The sequence below is a fragment of the Sabethes cyaneus genome, chromosome 1 (assembly GCF_943734655.1).
Source record: "Sabethes cyaneus chromosome 1, idSabCyanKW18_F2, whole genome shotgun sequence".
NCBI classification, from domain to species: Eukaryota; Metazoa; Arthropoda; class Insecta; order Diptera; family Culicidae; genus Sabethes; species Sabethes cyaneus.
The window spans coordinates 162,620,521-162,645,534 of record NC_071353.1 but is presented as its reverse complement, the minus strand read 5'-3'; the positions used below and the strand labels follow the sequence as shown (position 1 = coordinate 162,645,534).

The 25,014-nt window shown below is 40.3% G+C and overlaps 1 protein-coding gene across 4 annotated transcripts in view; it reads right to left on the bottom strand.

Moving 5' to 3' along the window:
* The window catches only part of LOC128744133 (rho GTPase-activating protein 21), a 400,890-nt gene that overhangs the window by 215,952 nt on the left and 159,924 nt on the right, over positions 1 to 25,014 (bottom strand). For all 4 annotated transcript variants that reach the window (XM_053841350.1, XM_053842035.1, XM_053842130.1 and 1 more), the window contains exon 2: positions 1,734 to 2,645. In XM_053841350.1, the coding sequence (XP_053697325.1) occupies positions 1,734 to 2,168 (435 nt within the window). In that variant the 5' untranslated portion in view covers positions 2,169 to 2,645. The remainder of the gene's footprint in view (positions 1 to 1,733; positions 2,646 to 25,014) is intronic.

Here is a 25,014-nt window from a genome sequence, read left to right as displayed (position 1 = left end):
TCTATTAAAGATGTGTTTCGGCAAGTGAGCATCGACACGAGAGGAACGATCTTCAGCAAGAGTACCAACTCCGAACCTTCGCCAACGACTTCGACATCATTACTAGAAACCTAGGAGGCAATCTACGCTAGACTGAAAACAGATGCTAGGAGGATTGGATTACAAACCAATGCGTCAAAACCAAATATATGGTAGAAAGAAGCTCCAGAGAAAACATATAGTCGTCTCTTGAAAGCATCGATGGACATTCCAAAATCGAACAACTCGTAGGCAGTACCTAATCGGATTATATTGACTGTACTTAACTCTCCGTGCATCGAGGTGAAGGAAGTTTCTCGTTCGAAGAGTTCATTCCGGAGCGTAGATATTTAGTTGTGCCAGAAGATTTGGACAATCAATTTGTCCGATCAGAAGTTTGACGACAAACAGGACTTAAGCTGTCGTACGCTTATCCATACGGAGGCAAGTCCAATGGGTTACTCCAGAGTAGCATCCGAAGGGCATAGCGTATGAACTTTTTCTGCGCAGCTTCGATCCTCGCAATCCAGTTTGCTTGAAACGGACACCATACTATACAGCCGGATTCTAGTAATGAGCGCACTAAAGAACAGTACAGTGAACTGCTAGGTCACAAATGTGATCAACTCGTTGCAATGCGTGACCCAAAATAGAGTATTCGAAGGTAATCAGGTTCACTATGCGGTGAAATGTGATTGCGTTGATACTTGAGGACACTGATTTTTGATAAATTATTCGCGCGTCACGCTTCGAAGAGGTTAATTATTTGCTGTAATTTTAGACAGTCGAGAAGGATTTTTACACGCAGGTATATCTTTACATCATCAGCATAAAATAAGCGACATCCAGGTTGTAGCAGTATAGAAATAGAGCTCATTGATGTACAGTGTCAAAAGCAAACATCCTAATTTGCTTCCTTGTGGAACTCCCGACGTATTACAAAACAATTCATTGCCGGTCAGGTCAGACCTTGTCCATCTCGTAAAAACGGCAGCAATTCCGAGTTTTTTCATCCGACACAACAATATTTCTTGGTAAACACGATCGAAGGCAGCTTTCAGATCAAAGCATACAGCATCTACTTACGAACCTTCCTCTAGGCTACTCAACGAAAGCTAAACAAATTGCGTGAGATTCGTGGCAACAGATCTCTTGAGGAAGGAACCATGCTGGTCGATGGAAAATACACGAAAACAACGCGTTGTGGACGATGATTTCCATAACCTTTGAGCACGGTAATTTTCGACATTTCTTTTGTCTCCCTGTTTATGCAAGGCAAACATGCTGGAACATGCTATTCCACATTGTGGGAAATATATTCTGCTGAAAAGAATGGTCGTCCAACGACACCCAAGATAGAAAGGGCTCAAATGAACGCCGTGCGTTTAAAGAATCCTAATAAACTGATAACAACAACAACAACAACCCAAGATTAGGACTGTTAATTCAGTTGTAAAAAATACATTTCAATGAAGCAAATATATACACTCTAAAAAAACCGTCAAATAATTTTTGATTTTTAATTTTAGAGAAAAAAATCTAAATGATGAATAAATACGGTTGACGGTGTTTGGCTAAAACTCAAGAAAATAAGCACCAAAATTTGTTTCCAAGCCCATCCTTCGAAATATAACAGGATTTTATAACATTGACACAGTGCGAAACAAAGTAATATCTGTGCCAAACGGCAACTTTGTATTTAACACGTAACATACCTGATTATTGTTCGGTGGCATCGGCGTGTGGGCCGGAGGCCCCCCGGAAGCTGATACGGCCGCAGCTGCTGCTATGATCACTTGAGGCTGAAGATGATGCTGTTGCTGCTGCTGTTGTTGTTGTTGCTGTTGCTGGGACTGTTGATGAACTATTTGCTGCTGCAGCTGCTGACTGGAGGGATACTGATGATGCTGTGGCTGCTGCGGCGGAGGAGCCGAGTGGTGCACTACGGCCTGCGTCGTCGTCGTCGGTGGCGACGGCTGCAGCAGGGTTGTCGTTCTCGGCGGAGGAACCGGTTGAAGCGATGAAGTTCGCACCGCAGGAACCGGAGGACCTTGTTGTTGTTGCTGTTGCGCTACTATTGCCGGAGGTCCGCCTCCTACTGCTCCTCCTCCTCCTCCTCCTGTTGCACCGCTCGGGCTCATTTCTGCCATAGTGCGCGAGAAACTGTTGACTTCCGGTCCGACTGGTTCGATTGGCTCTTCGCACGTACTTTGTGGAGACGCGCGATCAAGTAATTGCGTAATAAAACGGACACTCAGTCTACGGTTTTTTTTGCTTGCTTTATCCTCTATCTCGGGCTGGCCCGATGGTTGATGGCTACATTTTACACTGGACAGCAGAGTCGTACGGTTTTTGCATCGTTTGCGCGTGAGTTTGCGTAGAGAGAAGAGAATCCGGGGTTACGGTTTTACAGCTTGACCGATTCACGGCTGCCCACTTCCCGGCACAGCATCCTTGTGGGAGTGATGTAGTTTCGAAGCCTTCGAAGCTTGTTTTGCCATATAAATATGGAAGTCAATCTTATCACGTCTTCCGTTCCGGGGCGGGGGCTCTTAATGCATCCGCGATCTTGGGACGAACCCAAATACGGTCGGTCGCGGGGTCCTCGCTTGCGGGTAAAAAGATGCCTGAAAATGGAAGAAAACACAAAATATTTAATTAGTGTCAGCGGCAAAAGGCTAAACTAATAAAAACCGACGACATATTGCTGCGGTTGATCGATAAGAGCGCGGTTTTCGAACGTGGAAACGAGTAGAAATTAAATAATTACTTAACGCACGACTAAGTGCGCGTCCATGGGATCATAAAGCAATTAAAAGCTCGTAAAAATGGGACGGATTTTATGTTCCACTTTCAGTACAAAGAAAAAGGCAACAACTGTTCACTCTACGCAAGGTCATCCGCACCAACCAAGTTGACAACAAACCGAGATTTCCGATAGCTTAAAGTACACTTCATCAGCAAGCACGATATTATCGGATTTCCAGAGGAAAAAAAACTGAACCCTGAATACCACTGCTTGTTGTGTGTTGATCGGGAATCAGACACATAGTAAAACTCATAAAAATTCTCAATACAATCGTCGGTATAATGATTTATGGGATTCGTATCACCCCTCGTCGATTTCCCCCGTTCGAAGTTGTAAATAAATTTTCCCAACCGACCGAGGCAAAACCGAGGATGACCTCCAGCGTCGAACCGGCGAGCGAGAATGACGCGTCAACTAGAATCGAAACGAATCGGATCCGGATGATGGGGGAGAAAAGAACGGGTGAGCTGCTCTGACTGTGACTGACGGACGGAGCCAATAATCGTTAAAATGACGGCTGTTTTCCCTACAAACTAAACTGTGTAAGAAACTTTCAAGATCACCACAACATTAAGTGCCTTCCGCGCGGCTTTCCGCTGCACCAGTCCAGGGTTCTTATGGTGAGGGCGCATCGGCAAGCAGAGGCGCAAGGGAAGTGTGTTTGCTAAATGCGATCGATTGTGTGTCCGCCGAGAGTCGAGCAAGTAGTCGACTGCGTCGACGATGGGAACGGACTGATAAGAGACGAGTCTCTTCCTTTCATTCTACTGATGGCCCCCTGGCCTGACCGGACTGCCCGAACTTCTGGAAATGGGCTGATTTGCGGTAACGATCACTGTGTTTGTGTTGTTTACAAATGCTTAGATGATATTTTTTCTTTGTTTTCGGTAGGAATTAATTGGACACAAATCGGGTCAGTGAAATCTTGTTTCCGCACTATCTCGTTGTTGCGATCAGCGACCGACGGAGTACGCTTGTCACGTCGTAATGACGGGGTACTCAGAATGCTAAATACTGAGCTACTCTGACAGCTTGCCGAGGGAGCACGCGAGCTTGCTTTGAAGTGTATCTCGTACGTATAAATCACTCTCCGTTAATTAGCTTTGTGATCTTTATAAATGTCTTTACCTAGTGATGATTTATTTACTGATTTTATCGAATCCTACCATGTTTATTTTATACTGATAAAATGTGGAGTTATAATGAATGATTATAACCTAATATTCGACAGATAGTGCACGAAACAAATACAACAGTTAAAATGGTTAATAACAAATATGAGTAATTCTCGCTGAAATGGGGCCACTACTGACACCAGGTCTTCAAATATTGGAACTTTTGCGCTTAATTGGTTGAAAATGGTAAACAAATAAGAATTACACTTTTGATACCTCGAAATAGTGCACCCATCGTTCACCGAGGGGCCTAACAGTTTCAAAAAAAGTTGAATTTTGGGCAAACCTTGAGATCTATATCAAGTAATATTTCATAAATTTCATAAAGGGTTGATCAGACAGAAGGAGAGAAAACGAAAAAAAAAACACGAAGGAATACGTAGCAAAAACCGCACAATCGGGTCAGAAAAAAAGGAAAAACGTGAGAGAAAAGATTTTTAAACGAGCCAGAAAATAACAAACTAAAAACGAGAAAAGACAATATTAGAAACGAGTCTGAAAACGAAGATGGAAGCAAGACGAAAAATTGAACAAAGGATATACTGGACTCAGAAAGGGGACGAAACAATGGATAGGGAAAGATAAGTAACAGACAAACGAAAAAAAAACGAGAAAAAAAGATAGTAAATGAGATGAGAAAGGAAGTACGAAACGGAAAACAAGAATAACCAAAAGGAAAAAGAAGAACAACAAGAGAAAAAAAGAAAACCAATAGAAGAAACGAGAAAAAGAGATCAAATGGGACGTGAAATGCGAGTCCAAAAATCGAGAAAATGAGACAGAAAAAAAGGAAAAACGGAGAAGAAGGGTAAAACGAAAGAAAAACGGAAGGTAAAAAACACTGGAGAGGAAAAGAAAAAGAAAAGAAAAAGCTGAATAGGGCCATTACAAATATTTTAAAAAGTTTTTGTCCCTCCCGTGTTGGGACGTTGTTAATTTCTACGCAAAAATCTACGAAAAGAAGACCGATTTTCGGAAATTCCACTCTTTGAACTTCCATTTCCATTTCATGCTAGAAGCGTTAACTCAACTCGTACACTCATTTTTCGAGTTTTTCAGGCTCTAGAGCCCACAGACAATTGATTTTATAAAAAAACTTTAACTCTTATCCTGCAAATTATTTTTTTGCCCCCTGATTTTTCAATCCATTTTCCAAGCGGGGGGGGGGGGGGGTGGTTAACAAAAAATGATTTGCAATGGCCTAAAAAGGACAAAACGACGGAAAAACGGGCCCTTCAAAAGAACAAATAAAAAGAAATAAAAAGAATTAGAGAAAATAGAAGAGGAAAGGTTGAAAATGGGAATGAAAATAACTAAAAAAAAAACAAGTTAAAAGCGTGAGGAAAAACAGGATTGAAAATAAGAAAAAATGGAACAGGAAACAATAAAAAAAAAAGAAAAACAAGCAAAAAAAGCGGAAAATTCAAATGGGAAATGAAAGCAAAAAAAAGATACAAAAACAGAAAAAGCAAAACAAAAAAGAAGGTGAACGTGTAAGAGAATAGCACGAAAAATGTTAATTTTAACTTCAAGTAGAACTTCATGTCTAATTTCGTGTCCGTGTCCGATTTATAGCAAAATATCAAAAGAACATTGAAAAAGAAAAGAAGAAAAACGCGAGCAGCAGAATGGTGGTACAAGAACAGAGAGAGGAAAAATGAGGCAGAAAAAAATAAGATGGGAGGGGAGGGGGGAAGGAATGTAAACAGAGGACAAAAGGGATAAAACAGAAAAAATAAAACAGAACGTTGCAGAAAAAAAAAGGAACAGCAGGACGAAAGGAAGGAACGAAAAACGGGATAGAAAAGGAGATGTAAACCGGGACCGAAAAAAGACAAAACGCGAAACACAGGAATTCAGGAGATCAAACGTGATATAAAAGAAGATATATACTCAAGTCGCTTTTTACGCGAAGGATACGTCCCGCGTAAATGAAAACCGCGTAAATTCCGAAAACCGCGCAAAGCGTAAATTCCGATAACCGCGTAAAAGAAACCGCGTAAATTCCAAAATTCGCGTAAAAAAAACTGTGGATTTCAACACTACGCGAAAAAATAGACGTTTTGGGCACATCCGCGCACATCAACGAAGCGAAAAAAGGAACTAGAAAAGAAGAGAAATGGGATACAGAAAAAGGAAAAAGCTGACGAAAAAAAGGAAAAATGAGAGGGAAAAAGGGTAAACCAGACTGAACTACAGAAAACGACATGGAAAAAAATAATATTAACGCGAGAGAAAAAGAAAACGGATAGAGAAAACGAGAAAAACAGGAAAGGGACCATTCAATAACGATGTCCACTGCTTATGGGGGGCGGGAGGGGGGTGTCAATTTTGTGACAGGTTGTGACAAAAGGGGGGGGGAGGTGGTCTAGGCAAATGTGACATCCGTAAAAAAAATTGCATTTTTATCAAAAGGTGGCAAAAATATGTTTCTCAGTCATTCATCACGCTTTTTCATTTTTATTTTGAGGTTGTGTGACGTCCAAAGGGGAAGGGGGAGGTTGAGTTTTGTGACACAATCGGACAGAGGGGGGAGGGGGGGTCTAAAAAAGCAGAAATTTAGTGGACGTCATATTTGAATCGTCCCAAAAGAGACCAACGTCGTTGTTTTTTTTTGTCTTGGTCTTAGGCATAAAGCTAAGTATGAACTACTTCACTACTTTCTTTTACCGTTCCATCCGTAAATTGTAAAAACTACCGTTATAAAGAAAAAAGAGGTTAAGCGGGAAATAAAAGAACAAAAAAGACGAAAAACGAAAAACCAGAGAGAAAAGGAAAAAACAGAATAAAAATATAAAAAAGATGGCAAACGGAGCATCAAAAAGAGCGAAACAGAACAGATGGAGACAAAAAATGAGAACAAAACAAGATAATACGTAAACTGGAATCGTAAAAACGGCGAAAAGCGAAGAGAAAAGACGGCAAACGGGAAAGAGAGAATAACAAAAAACAAGTGAAAACCTGACGAAACACAGGACTGAAAATGAAATAAAAAAAAGCAATGAAACAGAAACACGGGTCTGAAAAAAGGAAAACGAGACTCCTTTTCTCTCGAGTCGGATAAAAACTGAGTGCAAAAACGGAACAGACGAACGAAAAAAGAAAATAAGACGTAAACTGGAACCGAAAATAAGAAAAAAAATCAAAAGGTGACAGAAAGTGACAAAAAACGAAACAGTAAAAGAGGAAAACTAGTCCAGAAAACCAAGAAAAAAGATGAAAAAAGAAATACCGGAATTCAGGACTAAGGAAAAGGACGAAAAACGGAACTGGAAAAGAATAGAAAAGAACCAGAGCAAGAGGAAAATGCTGGCAGAAAAAAGGAAAAACGAGAAAGAAAAGCGGGGGAAAAGAGACAAGAAAAGGAATACGGTACAGAAAACAAGATTGAAAATAAGAATAACGGCAGAGAAAAAGAAGGGATAGAGAAAAGCAAAAAAAGAGATCAAACGTGATATAAAAGAAGATATATTGGACAAAAAAACTCGAAAATGGGATAGAAAAGAAAAAACATAAAAACGGAAGAGCAAAATACGAAAAACGAAAGAGAAACAGACGAAAAGGCGCCAAAAACTGAATAATAATACAGAAGACGGAAAACGGGGAAACAAACAGAGATAAACTGAACAGATGAAGAAGAAAAACGAGAAGGAGAATAATAAAGAAAATAAAACGAAAACCGGAATCGCAAAAAGGAAAAGACGATAGGCGACAGAAAGTGACAAAAACGAAACAGGAAAAAAGGAAAAATGGGCCGGGAAACGAAGAAAGACGAAAAACGAAACACAGAAATTCAGGACTGAGGAAAAGGGCGAAAAACGAAGCTGGAAAAGAAAAGAAATGGGCCAGAGTAAGAAAAAGCTAGCAGAAAAAGAAAACGAGAGAAAAAAGAGGAAACAAGACAAGAAAGCGACTACGGTCCAGAAAACAAGATGGAAAAGAAGAATAACGCAAGGAAAAAAATGAGAGAAGTAGTAAAACAGGAAAAGTAATTGAACGGGATATAAAAGGAGAAATGTGATACAAAAAACTCGAATATTGGAAAACTCGAAACTGGAATAGAAGAAATAACATGAAAAACAAAGGAAAAAAAGACGAAAAACGGAGAGGAAAACAAACAAAAGGGAGCTAAACACAGAATAAAAATACAAAAAAGATGAAAAACGAGGCATCAAAAAGAGAATAACGGAACAGATGAACACGAAAAACGAGAAGGAAACAAGATAAAAAGAATTAGAAAAATACGTAAACTAGAAACAAAAAAAAAGGCGAAAAGTGAAGAGAAAAGACTGAAAACGGGAAAGAAATCAACAAAAAACAAGTGCAACGCTAAGGAAAAACAGGATTGAAATAAAAAAAAATGGAATAGGAAACGAAGAAAAACGAAAGAATTAAACTGGAAACATGGGACAGAAGAAAAAAAAAGGCAAACGAGACTCCGTTTCTGTCGGTACGGATGAAAAGTGAGTGCAAAAGCCAAGAAAACTGTACAGCAACGAAGAAAAAATGAGACAAAAAAGGAAAAGTTGGACTCGAAAAGAGAAGAAGCGGAACAGAAAAGAGGTAAACCATTCAGAGAAAAAGACGAAAAATGTCAATTTCAATTTATTTCGAATAAAGCTTTGTGTCATTTTCAAGTCCATGTCCAGTTTGAAGCGAAATTTCAAGTTCAAATTATTCCAATTTCAGACCTAAATTGATGTCCAATGTCAAGATGAAATAAGTCCGAAATCATGTCTAATTTAACTCCAATTTTAGGTTCAACTATAAGTCAAAATTAATGATTTCAAATCCAGTTTCAAGTACAATCGGAACTCCACTTTCAAGACTAATACAATTTCAAAATACAATTTGAATTCCAATTGTTAGTTTTCAATCTTAAATTCGTAGGGGGAGGGTTTATCGACTGTAAACTATTATTCTTTGACGGTTTTTTGGTAAACCAATGCTCTGGAGTTTATCTCATCTGTCAATCGCTACCCGTCGTCAAGTGTGTCTAACACCACTTTAACCGATCTGACTAATCGCTCCCAAACTCCACCCACGGTAGGGGAGGGTGCTGGCGGATTGAAAGTGCATCCCATACGCCTCATACCGGACAATCGCTGGTGATGTCGGTAACACACGTTTTCTGTCAGTTTCTAGCTCGTGTTTTTTCGGTTGTCAGAGAAGAATTCTTGTGGTAATCAAATCTTCTATCATGCATCGATGAAACGATGATTATCCGTCAAACAAAACAATGTGGCCAGATTTGCGCCTTATTGGCAGGCAGGGATGCCACATATAATTTTGTGTTTTTTGTTAAAAAAAATCTGACAATCTGTACGGGGAGGAAAAATATCTGTGCAAAAATCTGTCCAATGCAAAACAATGAGAGTGAAAGAGATAGAGAGTCATTTTGCTGACTATTTCGGTCTTTTTCACTCTCATGTAAAAGCTCAAAAATCTGTTTAATCTGTGTAATTTGGCGAAAATCTGTATTCTATGCATACAGATTCTGTACAGGCGATTTCTTTCAAATATCTGTTAAACACAGAATAATCTGTGCATGTGGCAACCCTGTTGGCAGGTGAACAGCGTGTGTCATGAGGATGGTGAAAAAAGGCTGGCCTTCTGTTCTCTCCTCAAATGAAAATCTAATGTTCTTGTGAACGTTATTAATAATTTCTTTACTGAAAATACACAAAAAACCAGTCCACATATCGCCAACAAAGGTTTGGCAGGACATTTCTTTCATTCAATTTATTTGCTTCGTTTGCCATGAAGAACTCACATAGAAAAGGTGAAAGTGGATTCCCCATGGGTACGCTTTTCGTCTGTTCATAAAATTTACCCCTGAACGTGAAATTATTTTCTTTCACCATAAAAAGTACTCATTAATCACGTTTTTCCAACTACTATCGTTGTGTTGGAAAAGTAGAATGAAACTATTATTTCCTCCGTATTGATATATCCCGAGCGTCTCAAGTTTTCACAACGATATGTCCTGTGCTCATAATTTAGTGACTCAGAAACCTTTTCAGCATGACTTAGAATTCGTTCACAAACTTTTTTGTTAATTTTTCAGCAGGCGTTCCGACTGCCGATTCAATTTTCTTAAGCTCTTTTCCAGGATTGCGAATTTTTGAAAGACCCGTTATCCTCGGTAGAATAGTGCTTGAACATCAAAGGTTTGTCCATGCATCAACCATGAGAGACTATTCCAAGCCATAATTTTTAACATCAGTTTCATCTTATGACACTCTTATGATGGTTTTTATAATGCAAATTGGTCATCAAAATCACTACAAGGGTGCAATAAAACTCACACTGTTACTTGAGTATGACGACAAGCGAATTGTTTCTCAGTTGCCCATATTCGTTAACAATTTTTTGTAAAATTTGTTTATAACAGTCAATCTCATCCATTATTACAATTACTAGCAACCCGGGGAACAATTTTTCGTCACTTTAGCTCTACATGGTTCGGAACTTCTTCCTCCAAAACGTACTTGTTCGTCCGGGTAAATCCATTGTTTACTCATTCTTTTAGCATCCTTTGGCTAGTTATAGCTTATAAAATAATCACACTCTATACTAAAATCGTGACTTCTTACCAAGTACTGAAAAGGTTATAAGTAGCAGCCGAAATACCTATCGGTCATATATTTTTGTTCTGATGAATGGTTTGTTTTATGAACTATTTTAAAGAGAGTGTCACTTAAGCTAATTAATTATGTAGTTAACAATTAACAACGTTGTTAACAGTTAACAACTAAAATAACTAACAACTTCCAATGGTATCCAAGGTTTTTTCAGGCTCTATTTGATTCGATGGGCGAAAATTTCTTATTTGGGCAGAACTCTAACTACGTATTGGGAGGTCGCCACCCGCCTGCTGTTGGCGGCATACCACTGCACGGCAGTATGTAATGGTAGGATGCCAAATCCGGCCAAAACTATACGGAACAATTGTGTTGCTTCAGAAAAGGCAGTAGACATTTCCTGGTTACCGGTCTCCGGTTTCAAGCCACAGTTAACGATGATTGCCTGCCAAACCAGATATATCTCCTCAGCAAACTTCGCCAGTTTCATATGCTTGAAAATGTCTGTAGCCTTGTGCCTCTTCCCGTTCCATCAGCACACGCAATTTCATTAAATTTCATCATTATCTCATTATCATTATTATCATTATCTTGTACAGCTTCCGAGATCGTGTTTTGGTCATCATGCTTTGTTCATCGTCGCAATTTGGAGACACTACCTCCTTATAAGTTGATAGTTCTCGCGAAATTTTGGATGGAGAGTTTGGTGTTCCGCCAGTTCTCACACGGTTCAAGGGATTACGATCGGCTTGGTTTAAATACTGTTCCTAACCTGTGGATTCCCTTGCTTGATAAAATACAACGAATTATACACCTGCTACAAATGACTCTGCTATCATTTGATTCCCTACTCTTACTAAGCTAAACTAAACTAAACTAAACACCCAAAATAAATTCGAAAATAGTAAATGTTAGTTTCGACTGACTCAAAAAGAAATGAAAGAAATGAGTTCAACAAATTCGAGATTTCAAAAATCAAAATACCTAAGGACCTCAGGATTTTTTTTCTTGTTTGACCCATCATCGCGACCAGTACTCTGCCCTATTGTGAGTGAGTCGGGTGTTTGCTGTATTCCGCACCTAATTGCTTTACAATATCACCTTTCAGCTAATTGACATGTAGATTTTTTTTCTTCATGCTTCTGCGAACTTTGTACTGCGATTGCTCGTTCAAAGCTAACGGTTTTCTACTAATTGCTTTCCACGAGTCAGAATCATTGGTTATAATTGACCCTAACGAGTCCTCATTATCTTGCTCTGAGCAATGCACCAACTAGTAGGTATAAAAGTGATTTTGCTTTAATTGTTTTTTATCATCGTCTTTTATGACGGTGATGGGGTTATGCAAACCATTAACGGTGTATTCAGCGCTTGCAACCTTTTTCATGACATTAGATCTAGGATTTCTAAAGTCTAGATTTGAAATAAAACCCTATGTAAGGCAGTAATAAATCATTCTTTGTTAATTGTACATATGCAAAGCGTTCTTCATTAACTTCTTTAATTACTTAACAAATCAGATGAAGGATGTATGAACAAATGGCAGTTATGTAGGGTTCAAAAATTAATCGCTACGTGACCAAAACAACTCACGAGTCCACGTGCAACGTAACAACGATGCAATTCACAGTATAAAGACCGTGGCGCGGAGCGTACTGCAATTGGTTATTAGTATTATGTCTTTTGATTGCACTCCGACGGCGATGGCCTCAATTAAAAAATTATACACATTCATAACAGTGACACACACACGCCGCCGAAGACGACGGCGGCCGATGGAAGAGCCGCTGGAGTTTGGAGTTAATATAATAGTAATGCGCTGTAATCAAGTGAATCCACGACTATTCATTCGACGCGGCGCGCGGCCTGGCCCGACCGGGAATTCATTACGAACGGTTGTATGCTGTAACCGTAGCAGCAGCAGCAGCCTCACTCAGCCAGTCAGCTGCCGGGGACGGCGGATTAGGGCACCGATTGTGGCCCGCAGAGCCCATACGTACTGCGGTGTAACGAATCGTCCCGATTGTCCTCCGACAACCATTAAAATGTCTTTCGAAACTGCAACCAAACTATGCTTCACACGTGACGTGAGGATGCTGTTGTATATCAATCTCGGCTGGCTAGATGGGTGCAGATAATCCTCCTGACAGCGTGTCGAGACGGACGAGAGACACAGAGCTCGGAAAGTGTCACTGCAGGCTAAATAATATTTATAACACAAAAAAAAAATGACTGGCTGTTTTACTGTTATGATGTTTTTACTACGGTTATATTTTTTTCAGCGGTGATTTCACGCTCGCTTAGGAATGGGTAGCACTTTGTGTAATTATTTTTCTTGATAGCACGACTCTACGATGGCGATGGATGTACGTGTGCTTGCTTGCTTGCTGTGCACATGGGGAAAAAGCATATATGCTCTCTTCTACGTTTGGACAGTTGGCACATCGTAACCGTAATGTTGTGAAATGCCTTGATAACGTCATCTGCAGTCTTGTCCCTTTCGCCTTCATGTAATGTCAGTCAGTCAGTCACTCAGTCAGTTAGTCAGTTGGCATGTGCCCTACTTGCGACGTTGTAAAAGCTTTCATTGAAAACGAATTGCTCAGATAAACGATGAATGTTGAAGTTATCTGTGTCCAGCAGCATCGGAGAAAACTCTCGCTTTTATCGCGACACAACAACCGAACCACAGCGACCGAAGGCTGGCTGGCGCCTGCACAATCACACAGTCGCAGTCGTCGGTCCATCGTAACCGTGACCCAATTCCCGTGCAAATTTTCGCCACTGGCGACCATTCGCCAGTGATGTTGTGATGGCCACTTTCGCGCGACCCGATTGTGTTTAGTTTTGTTTTTTTTTTGCTTCTCATGATCTTCCCCGATCCCGATGGAAAGGGGCGTGAAACCGCCTGAGAAACCTGTTGTCACTTTCAAACGTCAGCCGGCCGCCGCGTATTGTTGTGCGGCGAACCGACCGACTGTCAAAAGAAGCCGCCTTTTCGGCGGTCGTTCTTTCGGTTTTACGTGTCATCGTGAATGTGACTTTTTTTTACTGCTCAACTCGGCTGCAAGACATTTGTTGCTTGCACAGACGTGTCCAGACCTTGGCAGAAAACGGGAAACCAAACTTTTGCACTATGCAGTAAACCCATTTTGTGCTTTTTTATATTGTTTTCTAAACTGTCACGATATCGGAATGTCCTTTCATTTCGTACTCAATTTTATTTCAATCAAAAACTAATATTTGCTAGATTTGATTGAGTTACTTATAACACAGACAAACAGAAATAACTCTCGGAAGAAAAATTAACAGAAATTATCGCACCATCTATGATCGACATTCGCAGATATCTAATTACAACAGGAGCATCCCTCAAATCAAATATTTCATATGGGGCATTCTTCTCCTTTCATTAAAAGCTCAGAAAATATTCGGAAAATGCTCTGAGACTGCTTTGTAACCACTTTGAAACTATTGATACCTTTCTGAAACTGCAATAATACTGCATTGAAACAGCTTTGAAACTTCTTCGAAACTGTTCTGAAGCTACTCTGAAACCGCTTTGAAACTATGCTGGAATTGCTTTGAAACTGCCCAGAAGCTACTTTGAAATAGTTCTATAACAGATCCGAAAGTGATCTGAAACTGCTCTGAAACGGCACAGAAACTGTCCTGTAACTGTTTGGAAACTGCTCCAAAATTGCCCTTCAAACTGCTCTAAACCTGTTTTAAAAATATTCCGAAAACGCTTCTCTGAAACTGAATTAAAACTATTCTGAATCTGCTCGGAAAGTACTCGGAAATTGCTCTGATATATTGCTTTGTTTCGGAACTTGTCAGGAACTGTTCTGAAACTACTCTCAAACCGCTTTGAAACTATACTGAAATTGCTTTGAAACTGCCCAGAAGCTGCTCTGAAATAGATCTATAACAGATCCAAAAGTGATCTGAAACTGCCATGAAACGGCACAGAAACTGTCCTGCAACTGTTTGGAAACTGCTCTAAAATTGCACTGCAAAGTGCTCTAAAACTGTTTCCGGAAACAAGTCCGAAAAAGTATTGAAAAAGCTTAAAAACACTGCTCTGAAGCTACTCTGATACTTCACTGAAACTGAACTAAAACTGTTCTGAAGTTGCTCTGAAAGTACTCGGAAATTGCTTTGATATATTGCTTTGTTTCGGAACTGCTCAGGAACTGTTCTTAAGCTACTCTCAAACCGCTTTGAAACTATGCTGAAATTGCTTTGAAACTGCCCAGGAGCTGCTCTGCAATAGATCTATGACAGATCCGAAAGTGATCTGAAACTGCTATGAAGCGGCTCATAGGAACTGTCCTGCAACTGTTTGGGAACTGTTCTGAAATATTTCAGAAACTGCTCTAAAACAGTTTCCGAAAACAAGTCCGAAAAAGTATTGAAAAAGCTTAACAACTGCTCTAAAGCTACTCTGATACCTCACTGAAACTGACCTAAAACTGTTCTGAAGCTGCTCTGAAAGTACTCGGAAATTGCTCTGATATATTGCTTTGTTTCGGAACTGCTCAGGAACTGTTCTGAAGCTACTCTGAAACCGCTTTGAAACTATGCTGAAATTGCTTTGAAACTGCCCAGAAGCTGCTCTGCAATAGATCTATGACAGATCCGAAAGTGATCTGAAACTGCCCTGAAACGGCACAGAAACTATCCTGCAACTTTTTGGAAACTGTTCTAAAATTGCCCCTGCAAACTGCTCTAAGCCTATTTTGAAAATATTCCGAAAACGCACTGAAAAAGCTTAAAAACTGCTCTGAAGCTACTCTGATACTTCTCTGAAACTGAACTAAAACAATTCTAATGCTGCTCTGAAAGTACACTCAAGTCTTTTTTTACACGGTTTGTTTTTTTTCGATTACTCGAAAACGGTGCAGCTAAGGAACTATTTACAATCTACGTGAGGAATGTCGAGCTACTCCCAAATGTATTGAGAAATAAATGAATGGTCTCTAAGTTACCCCGTTCTTAATACTCAAAAAACTAAACCGTGTAAAAAACGTACTTGAGTGTATTCGGAAATTGCTCTGATATATTGCTTTGTTTCGGAACTGCTCAGGAACTGTTCTGAAGCTACTCCTAAACCGCTTTGAAACTATGCTGAAATTGCTTTGAAACTGCCCAGAAGCTGCTCTGCAATAGATCTATGACAGATCCGAAAGTGATCTGAAACTGCTATGAAACGGCACAGAAACTGTCCTGCAACTGTTTGGAAACTGTCCTGAAATATTTCAGAAACTGCTCTAAACCTGTTTCCGAAAACAAGTTCGAAAAAGTATTGAAAAAGCTCAAAAACTGCTCTGAAGATACTCTGATACTTAACTGAAACTGAACTAAAACTATTCTAAAGTTGCTTTGAAAGTACACGGAAGTTGCTCCGAGGTTTCTCTGACACCACATTCCGCATTCTGCTGAAATTGCTCTGACACTGCCTAGAGAAAATACATCTAAAGCTGATTCGCAACCGCTCTGAAACTGCGTCAACACTGTTATGACACAGCTCAGAAGTTGCCCTACAACTGCTTTGAAACTGTTCTGAAGCAGCTCTGTAACTGCTTCGAAACTGCCCAGTAAGTATTGTCACCCTTTTTTGAAAATTCTCTCTGAAACTACACTAAAATCGCACCGAAAGCAATCACGAGTTGTCCTAAAACTGCGCCTAAAATGCTCAGAACGTATTCGGAGAATGCTTTTAGAATGTTTTATAACCACTCTGAAACTATCCGGATACCTTTCTGAAACTGTAATAATACTGCTCTAGACCAGCTCAGAAACTTCTCCGGAACTGCTCAGGAACTGTTCTGAAGGTGCTCTGAAAGTACTCGAAAGTTGCTTTGATGCTTTTCTGAAATCACACTGAAACTATGTTGAAATTGACCTGAAACTGCCCAGAAGCTGTTCTGAAATAGATCTATAACAGATCCGAAACGGTATAGTAACTGTGTTGCAACTGTGTGGAAACTGCTCTGAAACATTTCAGAAACTACTCAAAAACATTTTAGGGAAATATGCTGAAACCGCTCTGAAAAACCTTTGAAAGCAATCTGACACTGGTATGAAGCTGCTCTAAAATTGCTCATAAACTGTTCTAAACAGCTCTGTAGCTGCTTCGAAACTGCCCAGTAAGTATTGTCGTCCTTTTCTGAAAATGCTCTCTGAAACTACACTAAAATCGCACCGAAAGCATTCACGAGTTGTTCTAAAACTGCGCCTAAAATGCTCAGAAAGTAGGCGGAGAATGCTTTTAGATTGTTTTGTAACCACTCTGAAACTATTCGGATACCTTTCTGAAACTGCAATAATACTGCTCTAACGGGTGGCAACTAAAATTTTGGAATTTTATCGCAGCCCTTATGCTCAACAACAAACGAGCTCAGAGAGAAATGAGAGCATGTATGTGTTAGCTCTCTCTCTCCTCTTTTTGTTAATATTTTTTGTTTTGTTTATGCTGACCCAGTTGTGTTAAAAATGGCGTCGAAACAAGAAGCATTTCGGGAGCGCGTTGTACATTTCTACGAACAGCAACAGAAATCTCGGCAAAAAGTATACCGTACAACATTTAAAAAGCAAATATGTTGCGGCTTCGACTGTTTACCGTATCCTAAGATGTCCAACAACTATTCGCAAGCAAGGTAGTGGAAGACCAGCTAAAATTAGAACGTCGTCGTTCTCTCTCTCTCTCTCGTTTCTTCAACAACAAGCCCTCTGGTTTGGCTACCAATTAACATGCACCAGAAGAATCTTGGAAGAAAATTTTAATCCCGTTTCTACAAAAACATCATGCAGATGGACAATACGTGTTTTGGCCGGATAGAGCATCATCGCATGACGCCAAAAAACAGAATCGTTACTGAATAACTATTCGATCCCATTTTTACCCAAAAACCACGACCCGAAAAATCTGTCTCAGCGCACCCAATCGAAGATTTCTTCGAGATTTTGAGTTCCTTGATGTACAAAAATAACTGGCGAGCCACGAATTGCAAACAGTTGATCGGTAGAATCAAGAGATGCAGTTGACATGACGGCCGTACAACGCTCCTGTTTCGACGTCAAACGAAAGCTTCGCCGGAACAGCCGATTACGGACCGTTTTCAAATATTCAATAATTTTTTTTCAACAATGGATAATGTTTCTTTAATTTCGTTAAATCAGATCTTCTTCGTGCATCTTTGTCTTTTTTTGACGGCTTGAGAAAAAAATTCCAAAATTTTAGTTGCCACCCGTTAAAACAGCTCGGAACTGCTCAGGAACTGTTCTAAAGGTGCTCTGAAAGTACTCGCAAGTTACTTTAATGCTTTTCGAAAACCACACTGAAACTATGTTGAAATTGCTCTGAAATAGATCTATAACAGATCCGAAACGGTATAGTAACTGTTCTGCAACTGTTTGGAAACTGCTCTGTAACATTTCAGCAACTACTCTAAAGGAGTTTTAAAAATATTCTGAAACCGCTCTGAAAAACCTTTGAAACTATTTTGAAACTGTTATGAAGCTGCTCTGAAACTGCTCATAAACTGCTCTAAACAGCTCTGAAACTGCTTCAAAACTGCCCGGACAGCATAAATTCCGAAATTCGCGTAAAAACTGTCACGCAAAAACGCGTGAATTCCGAAATTGCGCGTAGAGCACAAGCGCGTAAATTACGAAAAACATGTAAAAACCCGCTTAAAAATAGTCGGGTCAAAAAACACGTAAAAAGTGACTTGATATCTCTCTAAAACTGCATTAAAGCTACTCTGAAATGGCTCAGCAGTTGCTCTGCAACTGCTCTGAAACATCTTCGGAACTGCTTAGAAGTAGTTTTGAAGCTACTCTGCAAGAATTCGGAAGTTGCTCTGATGCTTCTCTGAAACCTCTTTAAAACTGTGCTAGAATGGCTCTGAAACTACCCAGAAGCTGTTCTGAAACAGATCTAAAACAAATCCGACACTTGGAAACTACTCTGCAACTATAAAAAAATGGTTCTAAGACAGATCTGAAGCAACGTTGCAACTGCTCTGAAGCAGTTCAGAAATTGTTCTGAAGCTGCGCAGAATGTAAACCGAAGCTGCTTTGATGCTTCTCTGAAACTGCTCATAAGCTGTATTGAAACTGCTTCGAAACTGTCCAGGCAGAAACTATTCATGCACTTCTCAGAAAATCTTCTTTCTCTATGAAACTGCTTTGTAACTGATCTGAAGCTGCTCTGATACCTTTCCGAAATAGCACAAAACTGCTCTGAAACCACTGCGAAACATATCAAGAAATTGTTCTTAACAGGCCTGAAACTATTCTGAAGCTACTCTGAACGTTCCCCAAAGTTGCTCTGAAGTTTGCCTGAATTGCACTGAAACGGCTTAGAAGCAGTCCTGGCACTACTTTGCAACTGCTTTGAAACTACTCCGAAATTGCCCTGTAATCTTCTTCTTTTTCTTCTTCTATATATGTATATAAAAGTGAGCTTTGGATGTATGTTCCGCCGTAACTCCACAACGCCTTGACCGATCTCCACCAAACTTGGCACACATATTTACTAGATGCAAGGGAATCAGCACTGGGGGGATCATGATAAGAGCGGAGGGTTTGTAACAGGGGGCGGGGAGGGGGAGGGGCAGAAACCATAACTCCGAAATGCCAGGACGGTTCTTCACCAAATTTAGCATACATGTTCCTTGACATAAGGGCACTGAAGACCTGAAGGGTAGACCAGAAGAGGAAGGGGTGGGGGTTCATACCAGGGAGGAGGTCATAACTCCGAAACACCTGGACGGTTCTTCATCAAACTTGGCACACATGTTCCTTGGCATTAGGGAATCGGCACTGGGAAGTTCATAAAAGGGGGGAATCCCTAACAAGGAGGGAGAGATCGAAATAAGTAAAAGGGGTTGCGTTTCTCTTGCATTTAAATCGATTGCAGTTGTGAAATTGACTTTGAGAAAAGAGGGGGGTTTCACCGAGGAGGAATATATGGTAAATAAACCTTTGTTTCGTTTCCATTATAGCGAGTTTCAATGAGCAAACCGATGCCTAATAATTAGCTACGTGACAGAAGGGGGGCTGGCTGGAAAGGATCCGATATGTAGGGGGACGAGGAACGTGAGTTGGAATGTATGTTCCGTCATATCTCCGGAACTACTGGAGTGTTTTTCATCAAACGTCGTATGCCGAACACATGTTTTTGCATAAAAGTATCAGCGCAGGGGGGTTGCCAAAGAGAGAGACGATCTCTTGCAAGGGGAAAGAAAGGTTCAAATCGGTTAAGGTGTGCGTTTCTCTTGTATTTGGAACGATAGCAGTTCAAGTTGTTTCATTTCTGAAAGGGGGAATAGGGTGGACATTAAAAAGAGGGAGGTTGAAAAATATAAAAGAGGTTTTGTGTCGATTTATAGGGATTACCGGGAAGAAAACAGTTTTACAAGTGATTAGGGGACAACGTGAGAGGAACTGACATATTCCAATGAAAAAAAAAACGGTTTTGTTTCTTGCATTACAAGAGGTTTCGTTACAAAAACAGATGTACAAATGACTGAGTGACAAAAGGCCCCGAGTGAGATCGGGCAATCAGCTAGTTGTATTTAAACCTCTCTGAAGTTGCTTATAAACTACTCTAAAATTTCCTTTCAAAGTGCAATGAAACAGCTAAATATACTCTGCAAGAGCCCTAAAACTTCCCAGAAACTGCTCTGAAATGTGTCTGAAACTATTGTCAAATTACTCTGAAACTATTCTACAACTACTCTGAAACTGCTCTAAAATTTTTCATAATCTGCCTTAAAACCGCTCATACATAGTGACTGAATTGTGCGCTGTGACTAGTCTAAATTTATTCTGAAACATGTTTGTTAGTGCCCAAAAACTGCCCTGAAACTATTCAGAAGTTGCTTTAAAACTGCTCTAAAACTACCGGTTTTCGGGGTTGCTTACAAGTTGTTGTGAAACTGCCTTCAAATGCTCAGAAATTGTTTAGGAAACGCACTGAAATCCCTCTGAAACTGCTTTGTAACTATGGTTACAGTCATGTCGCTTTAATGCAAAGGATTCCGCGTTAATTACGAAGTTCACGTAAAAACGCGTAAATTCTAAATTCGCGTAAAAACACCGCATACATTCCGGAATTGTTGCGTAAAAACGCGTTCAATTCCAAAACTACGCGTGAAAATATTCACTCAAAAAATTGCGTAAAAACAGTCGTGTAAAAAATGCGTATAAAGAGACTTCAGTATACTCTGAAACTACTTCGATATCTCCCTGAAACTGTATCAAAACTGCTCTGAAATTGTTCTGCAACTGCTCTGAAACATATTCGGGACCGCTCAGAAGCAGTTCTGAATTGCTCTGAAGTAACTCCGAATCCGTTTGGAAACTCTTCCGAACTGACCTAAAACTCTTCTGAAGCCAATCTGAAAGTTCTCCGCAGTTGCTCTGATGCTTATCTGAAACCGATTTGAAGTTGCACTGAAACAGTTCTGGCACCACTTTAAGACTGTTTCGAAACCGCCCGGAACTCTGATGCTGCTAAGAAGCTGTTCTAAAAATATCCTGAGACAACCCTGAAATTGTCCAGAAGCTGCTCTGAAATTTGTCTGAAACTACTATCAAATTACTCTGAAACTTTTCAACAACTACTCTGAAACGGCTCTAAAGTTTCTTTTAATATTAGTCTTAATTTTTCTCTGAAACATGTTTGTTAGTCCTGTTTAGGAAACTTTCTGAAATCGCTCTAAAACTGCTTTGCAACTGCCTTAACGCAACGCAGGATACGTTCCCCGTAAATTACGAAAGTCACGTGAAAACGCGTAAATTCTAAAATACGCATAAAAACCACCGCCAAAATTCCATAATTGTGGCGTAAAAAACGCATCAGTTCCAAAACTACGCGAAATTGCGTAAAAACAGTCCCTGAAACTGTATTAAAACTGCTTTGAAACTGTTCTGCAACTGCTCTGAAACATCTTCGGGACTGTTCAGGAACAGTTCTAAACTGCTCTGAAATTATTCTAAACTGGCCTGAAACTATTCTGAAGCTACTCTGAAAGTTCTCCAAAGTTGCCCTGATGCTTGTCTGAAACCGATTTAAAACTGAACTGAAACTGCTCAGGAGCAGATCTGCCACTACTTTGAAACTGTTGTGGAACTATTCCGAAACCGCTTTGAAATTGTGCTAAAATCATTCTGGTACTGCTTAGAAACTGCCCAGGAATTTCCCTTCAAACTGTTCTAGAAATATTCTGAGACAGCCCTGAAACTCTCCAGAAACAACCATAAAATTTATCTGAAACTATTCTAAATCTACTCTGAATCTGCCATGAAACTGCTCATAAACTGTGACTGAGGTGAATCAGATGTTTAGCCTGCGTCAATCACTAGACAATTTCCAAGAGAACAACTTGCAGACTTATCATCTGTCTGTGAACTTTAAGGCGGCGTACGATTCAATCAAACGCAGATAATGCTAGAACATGGTTTTGCAATACGAAGAGCAAACGTGGAAAGAAACGGGACAGTCATTACAAAATCTCACATGCTTCTTAGTTTTACGGATGACATCGATATCATCGGAAGCAACCGTAGAGTAGTGGAAGTGGCCTTCACCCTATTAGGACTTTCCATCAACCACAGCCAAAATGAAGTATGTGGTTGCTGGAAGGAAAGGTGAGTGTCTAAATTGTGTGTTGGTGCCAAGATGGAGCTGGATGGGAAACAATATGAAGTAGTAGAGGAATCGTGACATGTGACAACAATGCATGCCGCGAAGTAAAACAACGAATTGCAGCTGCTGCAAGTCGGGCTTTCTGTGGGTTACGTAGCCAGCTGAAGTCACGTAGTTTATAGCTTCGCACAAAATGGCCCCTCCACAGAACACTCCGGTTTGCCCTGTACGAGCATGAATTATGCACTCCAAAGGAAGTTGATCGACGAGTGCTTGGGTTGGGGTTTTTGAGCCTAAAAATCTGCGATCAATGCTTGGGGCAAAATGGAAAATGAAGTGTGGCGCAGACGTATAAACCACGAACTGTAAGAATAAAAATATGCTGATACAGTAAAGGTAGTACAATGTAACAGATTGCGGTAGGCTGGGCACGCGATCAGAATGCCCGATGAAAGAGTAGCCAAAACTGTTTGCAGCAGAGAACCAGGAAGAGGGCGTAGACAGTTTAAATAATGCACATGGATATCAGAATGAACAATTATTAAATTAATTTCTGGACATTAGATGCACTGATGGAAACTCAAATGACGCAATTATATTTAATTCGACGGATTGCTGGTGAGATTGTTCTATTTTTGCCCATACATGCTCCATTTCATTTTATTTTTACGCTTATGTATTCATATTATGTTCATATCGTATATTACTGGATACATGAACACCTATGAAGATTACGTGAGTTTTCACGCATCCTCGTAAAGTAGGTGTTCAACTAACGTACCCTCAAGCAGCGTCCGTAAACATTGCGAACTGAGACACTGGTAAATTGGGACATTGGGACACTGAGACGCTCGGAATGTGATGCTGGGACCGGTTCACAGGGACTGGGACACTTAAACTAGCACATTCGGACTGTGATACTAGGACTGGGATTGGGATGAGAAGCATAGCATTCAACGCTTACGCCACCGTTGCTGTGTGTAGACATTCTGCTACCTACACACTCGCGCACGCACGCAGCCTCATATCGTCTTTTTGCATAGCCCACTCGTGAGTCAAACAACTTTTGCTGCCCGCGAGGGCTAGTGGCGCACTTGGAAACAGATTTTGCGTTACTTTTCCTTTTCTTTATCATCTTCTCCTGCGATTTTTTTATGGGCGGGAGCGCGAGCCCTCGCGAGTAATCGGCAACAACAGCTCGGGCTGCAATGACGAACGAGAGCGACGACCGTAACTGTTAGATAAATACATACTAGAAAGAAAAAAACTCGTTGCAGTGCATGAATAAAAAAGCGCGAGAATCCGAAAGGAATGCTTATGCCAGCGTGTTCGTTAAAACCAGTGTGGGATTCGCAACACTGGGTACCGTGTGAGGGTTCTGGCCTGACATTGGTGTAAAAAGAAGTGGTTACGTCGCTTGGTCTAAAAATGGAACTTTACGCCCTTTATGCGTTCAATCCCAAGTAACATTTTACGTTTTATTACACTCTTTTGATGGCATTTAAAACCAAATTTAGCCATGAAGACCGCCATAAGAGTACAATAAAACGTACTTTACTGCTTGGGATGGACAGAAATGAAAAAATGTAACGTCTTTCGAAGATGTGACCCTTCTTTATCGACAGACTATGCAGCTGATTGCTAGAGTACAGGACGGTTACGGGTCTAGTGCAACAATCGTGCCAAATGGAGAAATTCTCCATCAATCGGAATGGTAACCCCATGAACCTTATAGCGTTAGCTACATTAACAAACTTTATAGCGTTAGCTAGGTGGACAAATGTGATCGCAACAAGAAGCTCTAGGTGACAGTAAAAGAATTTTGACGTTTAAGAATAAAAGCACTTGAATTGATTCGTCTGGGACACTGCTTATGAACGAGGATCGAAAGAAGAGGGCTGATCTGGAAAGATGACTAGGTGGAACTTCCGGATAGTTATTCCATGGTTTTCTGCAATGCCTAGATTACCCTGCATGTCGGATGGACGGTATGATCCGGAATTGAAGGAAAACATTCATCCTCGAACACGCGAATCTTTACCTATAAAGAAGGATTTCTGTCTGTCTGTCTGTCCGTATGTTCCTTATAGAATCGAAAACTACTGAACCAATCGGCATGAAAATATGCATGTAGAGGTTTTTTGGGGCCAGGAAAGGTTTTAGTGATGGTTAGAAACCCCTCCCCCGACTAAGAGGGGGGGCTCCCATACAAATGAAACACAAATTTCTGCATAACTCGAGAACTAATCAAGCAAATAGAACAAAATTTGGCATTTGGGTGTTTTCGGTGACAAGAATTTATTCTATGGTAAATTGAGACCGCTCCCCTCTTTATAAGGGGAATTATAACTCCTCTCCTCTTTAAAAGGGGGGCTTCCATACAAATTTCCTCATATCTCGAGAACTAATCAAGCAAATGGAACCAAATTTGGCATGTGAAGGTTTTCGAGGGCAAGAATATTTTCTATAGTAAATTAGGACCCCTCCCCACTTTAGGAGGGGGGGCTCCTGTACCAAAGAAACACAATTTTCCTCATAACTCGAGAAGTAATTAAGCAAATGGAACCAAATTTGGCATGTGGGTGTTTTTGGAGACAAAATTTTTTTCTATGATGAATTGGGACCCCTCCCCGTTTTAGGAGGGGGGATCCTATACACATGAAATACAAATTTCCTCATAACTGAAGAACTAATCAAGCAAATGGAACAAAATTTGGCATGTAAAAGTTTTCGAGGGCAAGAATATTTTCTATGGTAAATAAGGAC